The sequence below is a fragment of the Corythoichthys intestinalis genome, chromosome 22 (genome assembly GCF_030265065.1).
Source record: "Corythoichthys intestinalis isolate RoL2023-P3 chromosome 22, ASM3026506v1, whole genome shotgun sequence".
In the NCBI taxonomy this organism is placed as follows: Eukaryota; Metazoa; Chordata; class Actinopteri; order Syngnathiformes; family Syngnathidae; genus Corythoichthys; species Corythoichthys intestinalis.
Window position 1 is genome coordinate 9,651,473 of NC_080416.1, and position 20,658 is coordinate 9,672,130.

The 20,658-nt window shown below is 39.9% G+C and overlaps 2 protein-coding genes across 3 annotated transcripts in view; one reads left to right on the forward strand and one right to left on the reverse strand.

Annotated features, from left to right (window-relative positions):
- eya3 (EYA transcriptional coactivator and phosphatase 3) overlaps window positions 1-3,710 on the forward strand; it is a 28,247-nt gene extending 24,537 nt beyond the window's left edge. For both annotated transcript variants that reach the window (XM_057828329.1, XM_057828330.1), the window contains one exon: window positions 82-3,710. In XM_057828329.1, the coding sequence (XP_057684312.1) occupies window positions 82-162 (81 nt within the window). In that variant the 3' untranslated portion in view covers window positions 163-3,710. The remainder of the gene's footprint in view (window positions 1-81) is intronic.
- A 3,739-nt stretch (window positions 3,711-7,449) lies between these two features.
- On the reverse strand, window positions 7,450-19,271 carry LOC130910146 (XK-related protein 8). The gene is made up of 3 exons (XM_057827147.1): window positions 18,942-19,271; window positions 14,205-14,395; window positions 7,450-12,676 (listed from the first exon to the last, which is right to left on the reverse strand). The coding sequence occupies exons 1-3, from the start codon at window positions 19,238-19,240 to the stop codon at window positions 11,934-11,936; spliced, it is 1,233 nt and encodes a 410-aa protein (XP_057683130.1). The 5' UTR covers window positions 19,241-19,271; the 3' UTR covers window positions 7,450-11,933.
- Between the last annotated feature and the right edge of the window lie 1,387 nt (window positions 19,272-20,658).

The following is a 20,658-nucleotide window of genomic DNA, read 5'->3' on the forward strand; positions in this document are numbered from 1 at the left end:
GTCAATGACACTGAATGATTCAAAGAAGAAGAAATTGCATTCCGGTTACCCACAAAGCATTTTTTTTGTGTCCCCGTGTAGCACAACATGCCTTTTTGGCGGATCTCCGCACACGGCGACCTGGTGTCTTTGCACCAAGCGCTGGAACTGGACTTCTTGTAAAAATAGGAGGCGGCGATGGCACGGTTTGCAGACGGACGCCCATCAAGAATCTGTACCGAGATGGAGCCGATTGTGAGGAATGAACTGGGCCGCTTTCAGCACTCCCTATTCTTTGGCAGCTAGTCTCGCAGCGCCTCAAATTTCTACTCATTCGGACGCGGAAGGGAAGACAGGACTTTTTGTTTTAGAAGAAACATTTCAGATTTCAAAATACCAAAGGGCCTGCACTTTGTGTGTCGGTTTTAGTTTGCGTCGGACATTTGTTTCTGGGCTCATTTGCACTCGTTCTGTTTGCACTCAGTTTCAATGCATCCATAATGTGGTGAACCCCATTGGCTGCCGTTGACAATCTGTTTTGACCGAGAGGCCCGCCAGTGAACGAGCATATTTCAGTGCCACTGACTGCGATAGATGTCCGTTTGGAATGGGAGAGTTAGCAACCCCTCCCAGTTCAAATTGATTGAACGTCTATTTCAGTCAGTGGCAGTTTATCAGTGAATTTGATTTGACATTTTCACAATTTGTGTCAATTAACCCATTTGCTGCAGGTGAGTTAAAACATTAGCTGTGGATGAGATAACTCGCAAAAAGGAAGTTAAGTCCTACACAACTTGGGAGGTAACTGCTTCGCAACATGTGAGTGAACTACTTCGCAACATGTGAGTGAACTCCTTCGCAACATGTGATTGAACTCCTTCGCAACATGTGAGTTAAGTTATTCCCATTGACACGAGTTATAACTAATTTGGAACAGGTGAGTTGGCTCCTTCGGAACAGTTCACTCCTTTACTACACGTGTGAGTTAATATTGTCGCTTACACGCGAGTTAAACGACTTCGCCAAACGTGAGTTAACTCCTTCTAAACAGGTGAGTAAGCTCATTCGGAAGAGTCAACACCGTTGCTACACGTTAGTTAACGCCATTACTACACATGTGAGTTAATGCCTTCACTACAAGTGAGTTAACGCCCTCACTTACACATGAGTTAACGCCCTCGCCACACGCAAGTTTAACGACTTAGCCAAACGTGAGTTAACTCCTTCTAAACAGGTGAGTTAAGCTCATTCAGAAGAGTCAACACCGTTGCTACACGTGAGTTAACGCCATTACTACACATGTGAGTTAATGCCTTCACTACAAGTGAGTTAACGCCTTCACTTATACATTAGTTAACGCCGTCGCCACACGCAAGTTAACAACTTCGCCAAACGTGAGTTAACTCCTTTGCAACACGTGTGAGTTGACGCCTTTACTACACGTGTCAGTTGACGTCTTCATTACAAGTGAGTTAACGCCTTCACTTACTCGTGAGTTAACTCCTTTGCAACACGTGTGAGTTAACGCCTTTACTACACGTGTCAGTTAAAGCTGTCCCCTACACGCGCAAGTTAAAGCTGTCGCTACACGTGAGTTAACACCTTCGCTGACATGTGAGTCAATGCCTTCGCAACACGTGAGTTAACAAGTTCGGCACACGGGACGTAACTACCTCACAAAAGAGACTAATGTAGAACAGTAAGCTCATTTGGAACAGTTGAGTTAACGCCTTTGCAACATGTGAGTTAAGTCGCTTGCAGTTACTTCCTCAGCTCATTCGGAAGAGTTAACGCTGTTGCCACACTTGAGTTAACACCTTTACTTACACGTGGGTTAACGACGTCGCCACATGCGAGTTAACTCCTTCGCAAAACCAAGCTAACTCGGAACAGTTGAGTTAACGCCGTCGCCACATGTAACTGAACTCCTCCACGGAACAGTAAGCTCATTCGGAACAGTTGAGTTAACTCCTTCGCTACATGTGTGAGTTAACGCCTTCGCAACATGTGAGTTAAGTCGTTCGCAGTTACTTCCTCAGCTCATTCGAAAGAGTTAATGCCTTCACTTACACGTGGGATAACGCTGTCGCAACACGCGAGTTATCTCCTTTACTAGACATGTGAGTTAACGCCTTCACTACACGCAAGTTAACTCCTTCGCAAAACCAAGCTCATTTGGAACAGTTGCGTTAACGCCGTCGCCACAGGTGACTTAACTTCTTAACTTCACAAAACGGTTAACTAATTTGGAACAGTAAGCTCATTCGGAACAGTTGAGTTAACTCCTTCGCTGCATGTGTGAGTTAACCCCCACGCTACACTTGAGTTAACGCCTTCGCAACATGTGAGTTAAGTCCCTCGCAATTACTTCCTCAGCTCATTCGGAAGAGTTGAGTTAACACCTTCACTACATGTGCGAGTTTACGCTGTTGCCACACGGGGGTTAACGCCTTTGCAACATGTGAGTTAACGCCTTTACTACACACTGAGTCAACTCCTTCGCAAAACCAAGTTCATTCGTAAGAGTTGAGTGAACGCCATTGCTACACGTGAGTTAATGCCTTCGCTGATATGTGAGTCAACGCCCTCGCAACACTATATTTAACAACTTCGCCACATGTGACTAAACTCCCTCACAAAACCAATTTAGAACAGTAAGCTCATTCGGAAAAGTTGAGTTAACTCCTTTGCTACATGTGTGAGTTAAAGCCTTCGAAACATGTGAGTTAAGTCCTTCGCAGTTACTTCCATTACAACAAGTGAGTCATCACTTAAGCGACAGACGAGTTTGCTCCTTGGAAACGAGTTAACTCAATTGCAATGTTTGCATTAACTCATTCTCAATGAGTGAGTAACTTCATTTGCAGCAAGTGAGTTAATTTGTAGTGTGAGAGGTAACTCATTCACAGCGAGTGAGTTAATTCACTGGCAGCCCTTCATCAAAATGAACTCCACGTCAATTGCAGCCAATGAGAAAAACATTTTCAGGGGTTCACTTTAGTTGCTATCTTCTTAGTCTGCCTCCCATGTTGCATCTGTCACATTCAAAATTAACTTATTTGCAGGAAAGGAAATATCGTAACTCAATCCGAACAAAAAATCTAACTTTAATTTAGCAGTGAGAATCAAAATTCGTATTAGAACGAAAAAAAAGGTTTCAACCTGTGGAAAAACGGAAGTCTAATTTTCAGATGTTTTCAAATGTGTTCATTTGATGGGGAAAAATGTTTCTCATCCTGAAATCCTCCAATGTTTGGCTTCCTCATATATAGCACAAGCCCAAGTGTCCTTCTAAAGTGTTCAAAACAAGGACTTCTTTTTTTTTTTCAATTAGACAAGAATGTGACCCGTGTAAATATTGATTCAAGTCACATTTGATATTTGCGACGTTTGTTAGAATTTTTTGGCAGCCTAACACCACTCCCGCCATTTTATTTTCCCAGAAATGTCACGGCAAAAATCTACTGAGCAAATGAGCTCATAATTGACTCACATTAAGTGCTTCACTGATGACACCGAATGTTAAATTATCGTATAGTTTGGAATATAATCCGCACCAGCCAAACAATGCACAATGAAGAGGTAAAAAAACATTCATTTTCATTCATTCATCACAACTTCTTAAGTAACATTTTTGGAAGGCAATTTTTGAATTTATCAGACAACATGAACAGTTATTCGGATAACGTAGCCTAAAAACACAACAAAGCAGGCTATAGGCACTCAGACTGGGTGGAAAAAAAAGAAGTTATACCTGAGTATAAATTACAGGCTCAGCCAAACTATGAAAAAGCGCAACTTATAGTCCGGAAAATACGGTATTTGTAAACCAAAAAAATTGCTGGAGCACCTTTTCCTACCACGCTCTGAATTTGGACTTATGAGAAATGTAGGAAAACACAAACGGTACTAAAGAGATGGCCACGGTGCAATACAGTTTTCAAAATAAAAGCGTTTGGGTCAACTTCCTGTCCACACGACTGAACAATTTACAGCTTTTGGACCGTTAAGAATGTGTATTTGTGTGTTGTTTTTTCTATTGTTTTGCATATTTATATTGTGCCTTTAATCATCTGTATGCATAATCTCTCAAAAGGGAAACGTTTTTGTTTAGTCGTCGTAATGTTATATTATGCTAAGTGTTATGTTGATGTTTTTTATGCTGTTTAGAAGTCAGCATTCATGGAAAAATTATATTTTGGAATAGATTTGGAGATGCTGTGACATCATACTGGCAAAGAGACAATCAATACATTAGTGGGTTTAAAAGAAAAGCTGATTGAACATGTTGAAAGTATAATATTTTAAGATGCTTTTTGTTGTTTTTTTATCATCTCATGGTCAGGACTCGTGAGGGTCGTCGCAACCACTTTTGCTGTTTAGGCGCGCAATGCAAGTCTGTTAGGATTTCATGTTTATCTGATAAATATGTTGTAAATATACACAGATGTGTCTTGTTTTTTGTTCCATTTGTTCAAAATACAAAAAAATAAGATTCATTGATGTTGGTGACAGGAGTCACTTGCAGTGCCGTTGACGGCAATAGACGGCCCGCATGCAGCTGAATGTTATTAGGCGCGGGCGGGGGGGTCCCGGTGCCAGGATTGGTGGCGGGGCGGCGCAGGGTCGGTCGCCAATGGGTTTACACTCACTAGGGATTCACACGATTACTGGGTTCTAAATCACAGAGATGATTTGTGTACACTCTACCCCTATCACTTAGCTTACAGACTCCCCCACCTTCTTCCCCCTCTTTCCCTGGTCAACAGGCCCCCCACATGGTGTCAACCGGAAATACATTTAGCTGACGATAGGACCAACATAGTAGTAGTTAGTGTAGTTAGGCATTCAATGTATTTCTTGTTGTTGTGTTTCTTCTCTTTCTTCTGTTGTGTTTCTTTGCTTCTGTTCCCCCATAACCCCTTCCTGTTCGCTGTTTTGTCATAATAAATGAGGTATGTTGAATGATCACAAAGGGAGTATGTCAGACTCTCAATGTGAAACATTAAAACTGTTCAGACTATCCGGGCCCTCAGACTTCCATTCTCCGTGTAAACAGCTGAGCAGGACAGGTAAAAAAATTAATTAATTAATTAATTAAAATAGACGACAAAATGGATTGGACTTCTATGGCCATCAATGGCAGACATAATAATGTCCCGTTCAATAGTAAAGTGGTAACAATTTTTTTATTTGCTTTTTTCAAACAAATATTTTATGTCATATAAGCATGTTTGTAATTGATCAGGGCTGTCAACAGACTTGCAGGGGCCCGGGGACAAAACAATTTTAAAGGGCCCCCTACCACACCCCTGCCAATGGCTTGTCACGACAACATACGCAGTACTTTTAATGCTTTGCAAGCAATGACGGTGTAAATTTTCAAATTATTTAATTTGAGATGGACAGTTACATTTAACAGACAGTAATGAATAAACAATTTCCATTTATTCCATGTAGGCTACAATACGATACAACTGAGAGTGCTATGCCTGCCTGCTAAGCAACAAAACAGTATAACTAAACATCCTATGCCTGCCCCCTCCACATCCCTGGGGTTATCAAGCCCTCAAACAGTGATGCGCCTTTTTTGACAGCAAAATCATTAATAACATAAGTGAAATCCAGTTTTTGAGCAAGCTCACGCTCAATGGAGAGCATGGCTAGGTTGTTATGACTGCCCTGTGATATGGTGGAGCGTAGGTAGTTTTTTTATTTTCATTTTACTGAAGGCTCGCTTTCCTCCAGGTAGTCACTGGCAAAGACAAGAAAATGCGTAACAGTATCCACGCGTGTAACAGTGTGCTTCGTATTAGCGTTTGCTATAATACGCAGTGGGTTGTAAACCCAAGATAAATCCAGCTGCCGGACCAGAGTCTTTTCAGCCTCGCGCACCTGCTCCCCACCGACGATATAAACGTATATCCCTGATCTCCCATCACCTTCTCTCTCCTCGGCTCAATGCAAGCAGCATGTTGTGTCATGACGCAGCTCAATAGTCTACAAGCGGCTGATGACAGACTTGAATCGGGCTTTGGTCACGGTGATCGCTAATGTAAACGTGTTAGCGGCTGTTGTTCACTTACCAACATCACCGTCCACAGCCAACTCAAGCCCTAATTCTCTGGCTTCTTGTTCCCCTTTCAAAAACTTCATTTTTTTCTCGTTCACCTCTATGATCTTCATCTTTTTGTCTTTTCTTTTCTGCGCACCCAATTTATGACGACTCGCCATGTTTAGAGGTAATAACAATGATAGATTTTTAATTTCCCGCTTCAGGGCACGTGCGTAGTGTAGCCTTGAGTGCGCCAGAGCGGGGTCAAACTATTCTCTGCTAAGACGAAGGGGGGGGGGGGCTGTGCCAAAAAAGGAAAAAATATATACTTGATATATTTAATATGTTAGTTTTTAAGTATATGGCGGAAAACACAGAGAAGGCTGAAAAAGCAGTTTCTGCTCTTGCACTCCTCTTTAAAAGAAACTGCTGTATTTTAAGCCAAAACAACTGTTGTGTTTGATAGAACAATGTCTATATGCTGCCATAGCAGATTCATGGCGCATTAGGCCCCCAAAGTATATTTAATTTGTCCGTTTTACCCTGAAAACCCCCCATTTACAGACGTCGCGCAAACGTTTTAACCCAGCCATAAAACGAAGGTAATTAATTATATTTATTATTCAAAATGTCATTTTTAGCTTAGATTCATTAATTGATGTCTAATATTTGGTTTAAAAAAAAACTTTAAAAAATGATTCACTCGCATACTTTAAACTTTTAAACAAATGACATCACAATGAAAAAAATGGTGTCTAAAAAAGTCACGGATATCTACCTCATAACTATAACTTAATTGTATTTTTTTGTTACTGTCGCATTTTCTCCGATATGTTAGATAAATAATCGATCCAAACAAAGAAAAACTGAAAAAAACATTTAAGAGAATAAATATATGAAAAAGAAAATCTCGACCACTCCTTGATGTCTGCGATTTCTGCATTGCGACCCTTGTTATATTGCCATGTTTCACCCATAAAATCCCCCAAAAATCCAGCTGTGGGCATTCACAACTGTGTCTTGACACTCAGTGATACATGCTACATGGAGTTTTTGGATCGAAACAAGGTAAGTGCGCGATACTATCTCGTTAAAGTCTTGGCGTCTGTAATTCTGCTCTCGCGTGCTTTCGCCTCCAAATAGGGTTTTGCTGTTTAAAAATCTTTTTTTTTTTAAAAACGCCCTCCTGTTAAAAATGTTTCTTCCCCCAGAAAATGGAGATTTTGAGCTTTCCAATAATGTTTCACACATGCATATCGGACGATTTTTATTTTATAAAATAAATTAAGGGTCATTCAGGGGCCCCTACGATCCCGAGGCCCTGGACAACATACCTGGTTGCCCCCCCTCCGAACGGGCTTGTATGTATACACATCTACAGTATATATATGTTAATTGTTCATTCTTAGTTTTTTTTTAACTGAAATTAAATAAATGCACATTTCAACTTTGTTGATTTTTTTTTTCAACTGAAATTTAACGTAATATACCATAATTTTCAGACTGTAAGGCGCACTTGACTAAAAGCCGCCACCCACCACATTTGACACAAAAATGGCATTTGTTCATAAACCGCATCGGACTATTAGCCGCAGCTGTCATAACTGTATTATGGGATATTTACACCAAAAAAAATTAACCGGTAACACTTTATTTGACAGCGGCATCATAAGACTGTCATAAGACCGTCATAATTATGACATGACACTATCATGAGCATTGAATGCTTATGACAGATAGGACAAATTATCTCACTTTTGAATGGATGTAAAGAAATCCGAGCTGGACATAAATGGAGTGAGTGACAAAATTTGCTGGATGACACTTAATGACATCTGTCATAAGCATTCATTAATGCCAATGGCAGTGTCATGTCATAGTTATGACTGTCTTATGACAGTTTTATGATGCCGCTGTCAAATAAAGTGTTACCTATTAACCCAAATGAAGCAACAAATAAGCCACAATGGAGTATAAACTGTTTATAATCCGAAAATTACGGTATGCGTTTCTCAATTTTTAGTTCTTTTTAAACTGAAATTTCATGTAATATGTTTCATGTCTCTTTTGATAGATTTTATTTATGCAACAGCCCCCCAATATGTTAAATCAACAAATCTTAATAATCTAAATAAATACAGTATAATCTTTGTGAAAGTTTTATTGGCTGTGACATCAAAGCTCCCGAATCAACTCATACAGTCAACTTCTGTATACTTTCAATTTCACTACCACAGTCTTATCAATTTTCAAGATAGCATTTAGATGTGGACTATGCCCACTTTGCACAGCTCTGAATTAGGGAAGACAACAACACTGAGAGTAACTGTGTTCAACACAGTGATCCCTCACTTATTTGCATAATGTTGGAAAAACCGTGACGTAATGTCACCACCCCCCTACCTCCAATTGTTAACACACATTTTTTTGGTGTACATATATATTTTTTGTGTACATTTAATATCAAAAGTGTATACAAAACCATATTAATGCATATATATATATATACACATTATATTTTTTTTATATCAAGGATGTTTTTATTATCTATTTTTAAATCTTACCATCACATTCAGCAAAGTCTGTTTATGCAACTTGGCAGGAAGGAAGGAAGGAAATGATGCATGTGGAGCAACTTGAGCTTTCAACAAACTTTTTATACACTTGAAAAAAAACTCAAAATCCAAACTTTACAAGTTCAGACTTTTTTTTAACTTTAGAAAACACAAAAAACACAATGAAAACCGATATCCCTCACTTATCGCTGTGTAAAAAAAGACCAGAACTAACCGCGTAACGTCAAAAACCAAAAAGTACTGTCAACCCTCCCCTTGGTTTTAACTAGGGATGAAAGTGGGCCGGAACAGTCCGGAACGCCGTTCCGGTAAGAGATTCGGCGTCGGAACGGTGCTTTGATTGATTTGTATTAATATATTTCATTCTGTCCCATTTGGTCCTCTAAATATAAAACCCTTTAAATGCATATGTTATCATACGAACATAAAAGAATAGTTTGAAACGTAAATAAAATATTAATAATATAAATAACATACATAAAATAATGTACAAATAATACATACTGTACATTAATTATCTCATTCTCTCATATGAAAAATAGATCTGAACCTTTTGGAATTTCTCACATTTTTGCATAAAATCTCCATCAAATGTGATCTGGTCTTTGTCAAAATCACACAGATGAAAAAAACTGTCTGCTTAAACTGAAACCACCCAAACGTTTGCAGGTTTTTATATTTTAATGAGGATAGTATGCAAACAATGAAGAAGGGGGAAAAAATTAGTACTGTATTTTTCTGACGATAAGTCATAGTTTGTCCGAGGGTGCGACTTATACTCCGAAGCGACTTATGTGTGAAATTATTAACACATTCCTATATCACTTCACGGGCTATTTTCACACAAAACCGCAAGCCGGCGCGCAAGGCCTGTGTTTCAACAATGGCGGTAACTTATAAAAACAACTGAGAAGGGCTGAATTTGGAGTGACACTCTTGGTTTGGTCAACTTGTTAGCATGTTCTCTATGCTATGGTTATCTGAATAACTCTTAATAGCTATGTTATGTCATAGACTTCATAATTATATTGACGGGTTACGGTCAACAGGTTCTGCGCCACGCCTTCAAGTAGGGGGCCATCGCCCACCCTCTTATTCGCAGTCGGTCGCAGAGACACATGCAGCGATCCAACGCCGGATTTAGGTAGAAAAAGTACAAAAGCTGTACAGCATACAAACAGGAAGGATTGTCTCAGGAGTGATTTGTTCGAGGATTTAAGGTAATTATTAAATTTTTCGTACCTTACGTGCATTTTGAAACGTGAAAATTATCAATGGGAAAAATGAACCGCTACGGCATTGGCGTCATAGTTCGCAATATTTACGTAAAATAAATGTTAACTGCATGTTTTTTTGTTTTGTTTTGTTTTTTTGGCTTTTAACCAAAAATCGAGACTGTTTTACGTCCATATCTACCGGTAAGTGAACCATCACATTTAATATTTTGTACCCCCCTCCTCCGCCTTTTGGCAGCAATAACTACAACCAGGTGTTGATGTTGGTGAGCTGTTCCATTTTTCCTCAACACAAGACGTTGTGTGTTTCTCCCAAACAACTCAACTTTGGTTTCATCAGGCCACAAAATATTTTGCCAAAATTTCTGTGTAGTTTCCAAGTGCCTTTTTGCGAACATTAAACTAGTAGCAATGTTTTTTTTTTTTAGATAGCAGTGGCTTCCTCCATGGAGTCCTTCCATGAACACCATTCTTCGCCAGTTTTCGATGTGTGCACAGCAATATGATTTCTGTAAGTTTTTAGCAGACACTCTAGGGTTCTTTTATACCTCTCTGAGTATTCTGCGCTGAACTCGTGGCGTTTATAGAAATCAACAATCTTTGATCGCAGGTTTTCAGACAGCTCTTTTGAACGAGCCATGATGCACATCAAGATATGCTTCTCATCAAGACAATTCTTACCAGGTGTGTGTTTTATAGTGGGCAGGGCAGCTTTAAACCCCTCATCAGTGACTGGGCACACACCTGACTTAAATTGTTATGTAAAAAATGGTTTCAATTGCTCTTTAGGTCTCCTTAAGCCTCAATTATTTTCTGTTATGCCACCCCCAGGCAGACAAAAAGGTTCCGCGCCCCCCCAACTCTCTGCCACCACTGTAAATATACTGTAGTATTATTTGTATATATAAAATTATTCTTATTAAAGGAACACCTCTTTGTGTGTTTTTTAATATTAAAGAAAAAAGTAATATCAACTTACTATAAAGTGTAAAAAAAAAATACTGAATTCTAAAAAAATTTCATAAAAATCAATAAATAATAATAAATTCAAAATGATTAGCAACACTAACTCATGAGGACAATATGCCAAACAATTAGACGGAGAAAAAAAAATATTAGAGCAAAAACTACAGTGTCATTGGATAGATGGACAGTTTTTATTTTTGCTGCAGGCAGCATCCACTCCTTTGCTATGGTGTGAGGTTATTTTGCACTGAGCAACTTGGTGTGCCACCTTATATGATGCTGACAGTGCTCGTTGGTTACTGACACTGACAAAGTGGAAGGATTGTTGGCAATATTTGTCATGTTTTCGCTGAAGAAAATAATTCCTGATGTTCGCTGCAAACATTTTTAGACAAAGTAAACAGACTGGTATTTCCTTGTCTCCCACTGTTCTAAAAGTTAAAGCCAAAAGCCAAATGTGACATACGCGTCGTCATATTTCCTTGTATTAGCTTTTCATATCTTCAGTGCTCTTTACTGTGTGCTCTTGTTTTGGTTAAAAAATACTGCGCACACGCTAAAAATGAGTGCGGCACTGCCACCCACTGAGTGGATGTGCAGTTACACTTTATTCTAGTACGGCAAAAAAGTACGTTCCCCAAGGTCACATGCGCCACCCCCACTATTTGAGAAGTACTGCCTAAAGCAGAGGGTTCACTTACTTATTTTCCCCCTTCTGTCATTGTTTGCATTCTATCCTCATTAAAACATTAAAACCCATAACTGTTTGGGTGGTTTTAGTTAAAGCAGACGCTGTTTTTCCATCAGTGTGATTTTGACAAAAAAATCACATTTGATGGTGATTTTATGCAGAAATGTGAGAAATTCCAAAAGGTCCAGATACTTTTTTTATACCACTGTATATATGTAGTTGTAAATAAAGTGTACATGAATATGTTTTTACAACTTTTATATAATAATTATTTGGTATTGCGAAGTAGCAAGTGATCACAGTATATTAAACAAGTGTAAAAATAGCATAAGAGGTACACGTTGAGATTAGAGAAGCTGTCTCTCGTGACATAAAGTGGCATCTGCATGACTTCCAACGTCCAAGTCATCCATGTGCCGTTGTGTCGTAACTCACGAGTAGAAATTTTCCGCTAGCTTCCTCATTCTTTTATTGTAATTTTCTGTTCGCTTCCTCATTTTCCCATCGGAACGGCTCCCATCGTCTCGTGCGACGATGCCGTCCACCACATCTTCGTTCAAAAACCTTCGTTCCGCGACGTCGTCCGAATTTTCGCTCGACACGGAGACCATCTCCTCTGCTGCTCTCAACTCATGTTTGTCGAGGTTCGGATGGAAGAACTTGTAGTATGTGATTTTTAGTATCAGGCCGGCAATATAGAATAGAATGATGCTTAGGAGAACGATGAGAGCAGTTTGCGTGTTGGTTCTCCAGAACCACAAGCCGCATAACATTCCAGTATCGAGAAGCATCAAGCTGTGATAGCACAACGTGTTGTATCGAGTCTTTCCTTCCACAATGTTGAACCAAGTGAAATACCAAATGAAGGCCGCCGTGGCCCGGTAAAACCATTCCCCGGCCGAGCTGTCCATCAAGGTGCTCTTGCAGCGCCAGGCGCAGAAGAAGAAGAGCATCCAGTAGCAAATGAAATGAGGGAAGATGAAGCAGGGCTGAACGGAGGCAAACACGGCGATGGCGGACAAGCGGGAGAAGATGAGGAGAAGGTTCCAAATGAAGTAAACGCACGATGAGAACACGCTTTGCTTTGCTTTTTCGGGCAGGAAGGAGCGAAGGCATCGGTGGTAGGTGGTCACCGTCAGGGCGATGGCGGACGCCGAGGCCAACGCCTTCAACGCTGAAAACGACATTGTCTTTCAGTTACATTGACGACAGAATTTGACGTCTGTTGCTGTCAATGGCAGCCAATGAGTCAACTCAGTGAGTTGGCTTATTCAGAGAGTGAGTTAACTCATTTGCAGCAAGTGAGTTAAATCGTTGGCAAACAGTGCGTTAACTAGATAGCCATGAGTTAACTCATTTGGGACAGGTAAGTTCACCCATTCGTGACGAGTTAACTCATTCCACGAGTGAGTTAAGAGTGGGTTTAGTAACTCTTTTTCCAGAGTTAACTTACCTGTAGCGGGTGGGATCACAACTTTAGTGAGTGAGATGACTTTTTTTTTTTTTAAATAGTGAGTTAACTTTGAGTGCGTTAAGGCCTCTGGGAACTCATTTGGAGAGTGAGTTAACTCATTTGCGTCCAGTGAGTTCCAGTGAGTTAACTCAATTGGGATAGGTGAGTTAACTCAATTGGGACAGGTGAGTTAACTCATTGTGCAAGTGAGTTAAGAGTCAGTTTAGTAACTCTTTTTCCAGTTAACCTATTTGTAGTGGGAGAGTTAACTCATTCAGTGAGTTGACTTGTTTTAAAAATGGTGAGTTAACTTGGAGTGTGTTATCGACTCAGGGAAGAGCAGGTTAACTCATTTGGAGAGTGAGTTAACTCATTTGCGTCCAGTGAGTTAACTCAATTGGGATAAGTGGGTTAACTCATTTGGGACAGGTGAGTTAACTCATTCTGCAAGTGAGTTAAGAGTCAGTTTGGTAACGCTTTTTCCAGTTAACCTATTTGTAGTGGGAGGGTTAACTCTTTCAGTGAGTTGATTTGTTTTTAAAAAAGTGAGTTAATTTGGAGTGTGTTAACGCCTCCTGGAAGAGCGAGTCATTTCAAAAGTGATAAGGTGAGTTTAACCATTCATGACAAGTTAACTCACTTCGCAAGTGAGTTGACTCATTGGAAAAGAGTGACCACACATGTGACATATGCGCGTCAACTCTTTTGCCATGGTTAACTTATTTGCAGCAGGTGAGTTAACTCATTCAGTGAGTGAGTTAACTAATTTTGAATTATTGCGTTGACTCGGAGTGCGTTAACTCATCCAGGAGGCATGGGTTAACACGTTTGTGGCCAGTGCTACCCATCCGTGACAAGTTAACTCATTCAGTGAGTTAACCAATTCTGTCAAGTCTCCACTAATTTATAGCGAGTGAGTTAACTCATTTGACAAGAGCGAGTTAACTCACTCTGTGTTAAGTGCAAGTTAACCCATTTGCATGTCCAACAGTGAGCTACATTATTTGAGACAGTGAGTTAACTCATTCATGACAAGTTAACTCAATCAGTGAGTGACTCGACCAATTCACAAAGACTGAATTAATTCAAAATAACTTCTTTGCAGCGAGTGAGTTAACTTGTTCTGTGAGTGAATTACTTCAAAAGAGTTAACACATTCGTAAAGCCCAAGTTAACTCATTGGTGACGACGAGTTAATATGTTCAACAAGCGAGTTAGGAGAGTCTCCCGTTGCATTGTTGCTTGTTACCTGTCAGATAATCCGTTTGGCCTCTCCGCAGCATGCTGGTGAGCAAGAGGACCATTTGCGGGGCACTCTCGGAAAAAGCCTCAAACAGGCGAAGTAGGCTGAGGTCGTGAATGGCGTAGACTGCAAGGTCTTCTCGAATGGGGCTTTTGGTAATGCAGCTACAAGTCGTGATGTCCACCACGGTGGCGTGCCTGACGTACAACAATAAGACACAATTACACGTGTGTTTTTTCCCTGCTGGTTAGGGAAGGATATGACTAATAGTGCAACGATAAGGAGGGAAAGGAATTCCCCTACTTTCAGAAGCAATCTGATTGAGGTTCAATTCAAATCATCAAATAAAACAACTTCAAACTTAACTCCTTTTACGATCTATTTTTAATGGTAATATTGACTTCTTTGATTTTGTGTTATTTTTTAAATATTAAAAAAAGTCATAAGCGGATTTTAAAGGGGGGGCAAGGGGGCCAGGCCCCCAACCCCCGGTGGCCGAAAAAGTGTCATTGCATGTAATTGACTTTCCTATATACAGTGCCCTCCATAATTATTAGCACCCCTGAAAAAGATGTGTTTTTTAGCTTTTAATATTTTTTTCTAATTCAAATAATATGGGACCTTAATGGAAAAAAAGAGAAAAATCCAACCTTCAATACAAGTGCATTCATTCAGTGAGGAAAAAAATCCAACATAAAGAAAAAATTATTTGACATCAAATAATGTTTGTCACAATTATTAGCACTCCTGGTGTTAATAGTTTGTACAACCCCCTTTTGCCAACAAAACAAGGTCTGGGGACTGAGATGGCCATGGGAGGAGCTTGATTTTATGTCTGTTGAACCATTTCTGTGTAGATTTGGCCATATGTTTAGGGTCATTGTCTTGCTGAAAGACACAGTGACGACCCATCGTCAGCTTTCGGGCAGAGGGCAACAGATTTTGATTTAAAATGTCCTGGTATTTCAAAGCATTCGTGATGCCATGCACCCTAACAATGTTCCCAGAGCCTTTGGAAGTGAAACAGCCCCACAGCATCACTGACCCACACCCATACTTCACAGTGGGTATGAGGTGCTTTTCAGCATGCGCATCTTTGGTGGCACGCCAGACCCACTTAGAGTGTTTGTTGCCAAAAAGCTCAATCTTGGTCTCACACAAAAATACACACGGTCCCAGGCTTCAACTGGGACCGTGTGCTTTGGGTCAGATGAGACCAAGATTTGAGTCCCTGGCGGCGCCTTTGTTACTGTGGTCCCAGCTCTCTGTAGGTCATTCACTAAGTCCCCCCCGTGTGGTTCTAGGATTTTTCCACACCGTTCTTGTTATCATTTTGACGCCACGGGGTGAGATCTTGCATGGAGCCCCAGATCAAGGGAGATTATCAGTGGTCTTGTATGTCTTCCATTTTCGAATAATTGCTCCCACAGTTGATTTCTTTACACCAATCGTTTTACCTATTGCAGGTTCAGTCTTCCCAGCCTGGTGCAGGTCTACAATTTTGTCTCTGGTGTCCTTCGACAGCTCTTTGGTCTTGGCCATAGTGGAGTTTGGAGTGTGACTGACTGAGATTGTGGACAGGTGTCTTTTACACCGATAATGAGTTAAAACAGGTGCCATTAGTACAGGTAAAGAGTGGAGCCTCGTTAGACCTCATTAGAAGACGTTAGACCTCTTTGACAGCCAGAAATCTTGCTTGTTTGTAGGTGACCAAATACTTATTTTCCATTCTAATTTGGAAATAAATTCTTTAAAAATCAAACAATGTGATTTTCTGCTGTTTTTTTTTCCACATTCTGTCTCTCGTGGTTGAGGTTTACCCATGTTGACAATTACAGGCCTCTCTAATCTTTTCAAGTAGGAGAACTTGCACAATTGGTGGTTGACTAAATACTAATTTGCCCCACTGTACATCACACTATATTAATATCAATGACCTAAAATTGTAATTTTTTGAAATTTCCTAAAATAATTTTATTTCTACGGAGCCCCCAGGGTGCCAGGGCAGGAAAAAAAAAAATCATAGCTAATCTGTACCCACAGTTTAGCAATGACAATGAATAGTAACACTACTTTTATCCGGTCGCTGCTAATGCGCCTACTAAAAATCGCTATCTGACAAATGAACACTAGTTGAATTAAGCACGCACGGACACGACAGCAGCACAAAATGTGCAAACACAACATGCCACATTGATTGATGAAACCTGAAAGTGAAATTTTAGACGGTTACCAAAGAAAACGAGCAATAGTTACCTTTTAAAACCCCTTTGTTCGCCGAGGGAAAAACGTGCAGGTGCTTGCTCGGTTGATCCCTCGGCGTTTGGAGTGCCCGCCAAATATTGGTGACTACTGTTTCCGGGTCATTGCTAAATGACATTTTCTGTGCTGCTGTCGTGTCCCTAGTTCAGTTAGCTATATTTAGTTGCTATTCTGGGTCATTGGTATCTGTACCCACAGTTTAGTAAACTGTACCCACAGATTAGTAAACTGTGGGTACAGATTAGTAAACTGTACTCACAGATTAGTAAACTGTTAATCTGTAAACCATCAGGCACTATAAATTGGCTCATGCTCAGCACCTGTGCATGAGCCAGGTTGCTTGCCTTTTCCACTTGACACAAGACCTGTTGAGACCTGCTGAGAAGCAGCTTTTTAGTGGTGCTGGCTGCGTGTGAGATACTTTTACATTTCTTGTGCTTATTGCGTTAAATGTTTCAACCTGACGTTGTTAGCGGTGACCACGTGGACTGAGAGCTGATTCGGCCACTGCTGTTTACTCAAGCTTCTCTTTTAATCAGGTCACCTAAATCAAGTGACCCCTTGACTAAGTTTCCCTTTTGTTTCATTGTGCTCTCGGATTGGGTTTGTTTGCGGTGCTGTGATTTTCTTTCTTTTCAAATGCATTCACTGGAAGATTTTAAGCAGTTTATTTAAAGCCTGTTTTATTACTGAGTGTCAAAATAAATCCACTAAAATAAATTGTTCACTTTTGCCACTACCTCTGCTGCTGCTTCATTTTTGCCAGACCTGTTTTATTGTTACCAAGGGGCTTGCCTTGCCCGACACTGTTATATATACACAGTATATACAGCATATATATTATACACTCACCGGGCACTTTATTAGGTACACCATGTCCGAGTGTGTATATGTATATATTATATATATATATATTGCCTTCAGGACTGCCTCAATTCTTCGTGGCATAGATTCAACAAGGTGCTGGAAGCATTCCTCAGAGAGTTTGGTCCATATTGACATGATGGCATCACACAGTTGGTGCAGATTTGTCGGCTGCACATCCATGATGCGAATCTCCCGTTCCACCACATCCCAAAGATGCTCTATTGGATCGAGATCTGGTGACTGTGGAGGCCATTTGAGTACAGTGAACTCATTGTCATGTTCAAGAAACCAGTCTGAGATGATTCCAGCTTTATGGCATGGCGCATTATCCTGCTGAAAGTAGCCATCAGAAGTTGGGTACATTGTGGTCATAAAGGGATGGACATGGTCACCAACAATACTCAGGTAGGCTGTGGCGTTCCAACGATGCTTAATTGGTACCAAGCGGCCCAAAGAGTGCCAAGAAAATATTCCCCACACCATTACACCACCACCACCACCAGCCTGAACCGTTGATGCAAGGCAGGATAGATCCATGGTTTCATGTTGTTGACGCGAAATTCTGACCCTACCATCCGAATGTCGCAGCAGAAATCGAGACTCATCAGACCAGGTGACGTTTTTCCAATCTTCTATTGTCCAATTTCGATGAGCTTGTGCAAATTGTAGCCTCAGTTTCCTGTTCTTACCTGAAAGGAGTGGCACCCGGCGTGGTCTTCTGCTGCTGTAGCCCATCTGCCTCAAAGTTTGACGTACCGTGCGTTCAGAGATGCTCTTCTGCCAACCTTGGTTGTAACAGGTGGTTATTTGAGTCACTGTTGCCTTTCTATCAGCTCGAACCAGTCTGGCCATTCTCCTCTGACCTCTGGCATCAACAAGGCATTTCCGCCCACAGAACTGCCGCTCACTGGATATTTTTTCTTTTTTGGACCATTGTCTGTAAATCCTAGAGATGGTTCTGAGTGAAAATCCCAGTAGATCAGCAGTTTCTGAAATATTCAGACCAGCCCTACTGGCACCAACAACCATGCCACGTTCAAAGTCACTCAAATCACCTTTCTTCCCCATACTGATGCTCGGTTTAAACTGCAGGAGATTGTCTTAAACCACGTCTACATGCCTAAATGCACTGAGTTGCCGCCATGTGATTGGCTGATTAGAAATTAAGTGTTAACGAGCAGTTGGACAGGTGTACCTAATGAAGTAGCCGGTGAGTGTAGAGATGATTTATCTATTTTTATATTTTTGGTTGTATAGTTTTCATTTTCGTCATTTTTATTTTTGATTTTCCATATTTTAGTTGTATTTTCAATTTAATTTATATCTATTTTCTATATTTGGAATTTTTGGGTAAAAAAATGGGGGGGTGTATCGAACGTCCAGCCCCAGCAATGACAGCCAATAAGTGAAATATATTTTTGTGAAAATTAAAATAATTGCATTGAATGTATTTTAATATATTTCTTTTTCAAAACAATGTTCTAAACTTGGCTTTATTTCTTCTATTTCTTTTTTTTTTTTTTTTGGTTTTTTTTTTTTTTTTGCCCCATTTTATCACAAAAATTCCGGCATCAAAGAGTTAAGAGTTCGACTCAAGTTGGACTTTCGATTTACCTGAAATAGACTCCCAGCTGTAAAAAGTGCACAACTTTAAGCAGTCCCGGACTCACAGCCTCCTGAACTTTCGTCACCATCGACCCATTTTTATCATACGAATACCAGAGCCAACTGTAGACTTGACAGAGCATCGAGGAACCCACGAGCAACGCAATCAGAATGCCGAGATAAACGTAGTCCTCCTCCTGGTAGAAAGACCAGGCGGTGTATATGTCCAAACCGATGTCCAAAATGAGGACTGTCAAGCCCACATAAGTGAGGAAACAGTCCACTTTGGAGAATTTGAACACGCTCATAGTTGGTCTGGTAGCACATCCCTGTCGCTCGACTCCCTTATCACTTTTTTTGCGCCACTCCTTCTTTCTAATAATCCTGCCCTCTTAAAGGGGGAGCGAAGAAGAAACACCTCGCGGCTCAACTTTCGCGCCCTCATTGCATCGCGGATTTTTACAAACTATATTATGAAATAAAAGACTTCGAAAAACATATTTATGTATACTATATTTACATCTACGTATGTATGTACACTTACATGCACACACACGTATCATATGAGTGACAGAATGAATATACAGTACAAATTATTAATACGTTATTTTATGTTATATTATTTATATGATTCAAATGATTATTTAATGTTATAATGATATCATATGCTTTCATAAGGTTTTATATACATTTATCGATATTCAGAGGTGGGGTGAGTAGCCAAAAAATTTACTCAAGTAAGAGTAGCGTCACTTCAAAATAATATTACTTAAGTAAATGGAAAAAATCAATCTCTCTCCCAGCTTTTTAAGGCACGATAGACCACCAGCGGAGATATGATCCTTTTAATTTTATGGTTGAAAATAGGGCTGCAGCTATCGATTATTTTACTAGTCGATTAATCGATGAGCTAGTTAGTTCGAATAATCGAGTAATCGGATAAGGAAAATGAAATTTTAAAATACCTGTGATGAGCCTCAAACGGTATAAAAAATAAATGAGGATCTATGTACAACAAAAGAACAATTGGCTAACTTACATAGCAAAAGTCCGCTAGCTTAAATGCTCTAAAATGCTAACTTTTTTTTTTTTTTGACAATGCTCTCAACAAATGGTTCAGACCCATATTCCCACAAAAAACGACTAAATATACCTAAAAACTAAATTACGAATGCATTAAAAAAACATTAGCCCAAACAAAAACTTAGCTTATGGTGGTCTTAACAGGGAGCAGTTGGATTCAGCCATTTGAAATGAGGCAGACCAGAGGGCAGTGTATCCACCCTAATCAATAAAATTAAATCTAAATACTTTCAAAATAAACCATTACAACGCCACTTTAATTAAACGAATACTCAAAGCAACAAAATTTAATTCGAATATTTTTTTTCTTATCGAATACTCAAGTTAATTGATTAATTGTTGCAGCACTAGTTGAAAATCTGTTTTCTCCACTAGAAGGGCACTCATGCTCTTTGGACAGGTGATATTTCATTTCTGCAGCTTTATCTAGCTGTAATTTGATGGTTCTTGTGTATTTTTTGGCCTAATATGGTCATGTAGTACAGTATGATAACAACAGTTCATTTAGAAGACGCTGTGCTGAGAAAAAAAAAAAAAAATTTGGGCTGTCAAAATTATCGCGTTAACGGGCGGTAATTAATTTTTTAAATTAATCCCGTTAAAATATTTGACGCAATTAACGCACATGCCCCGCTCAAACATT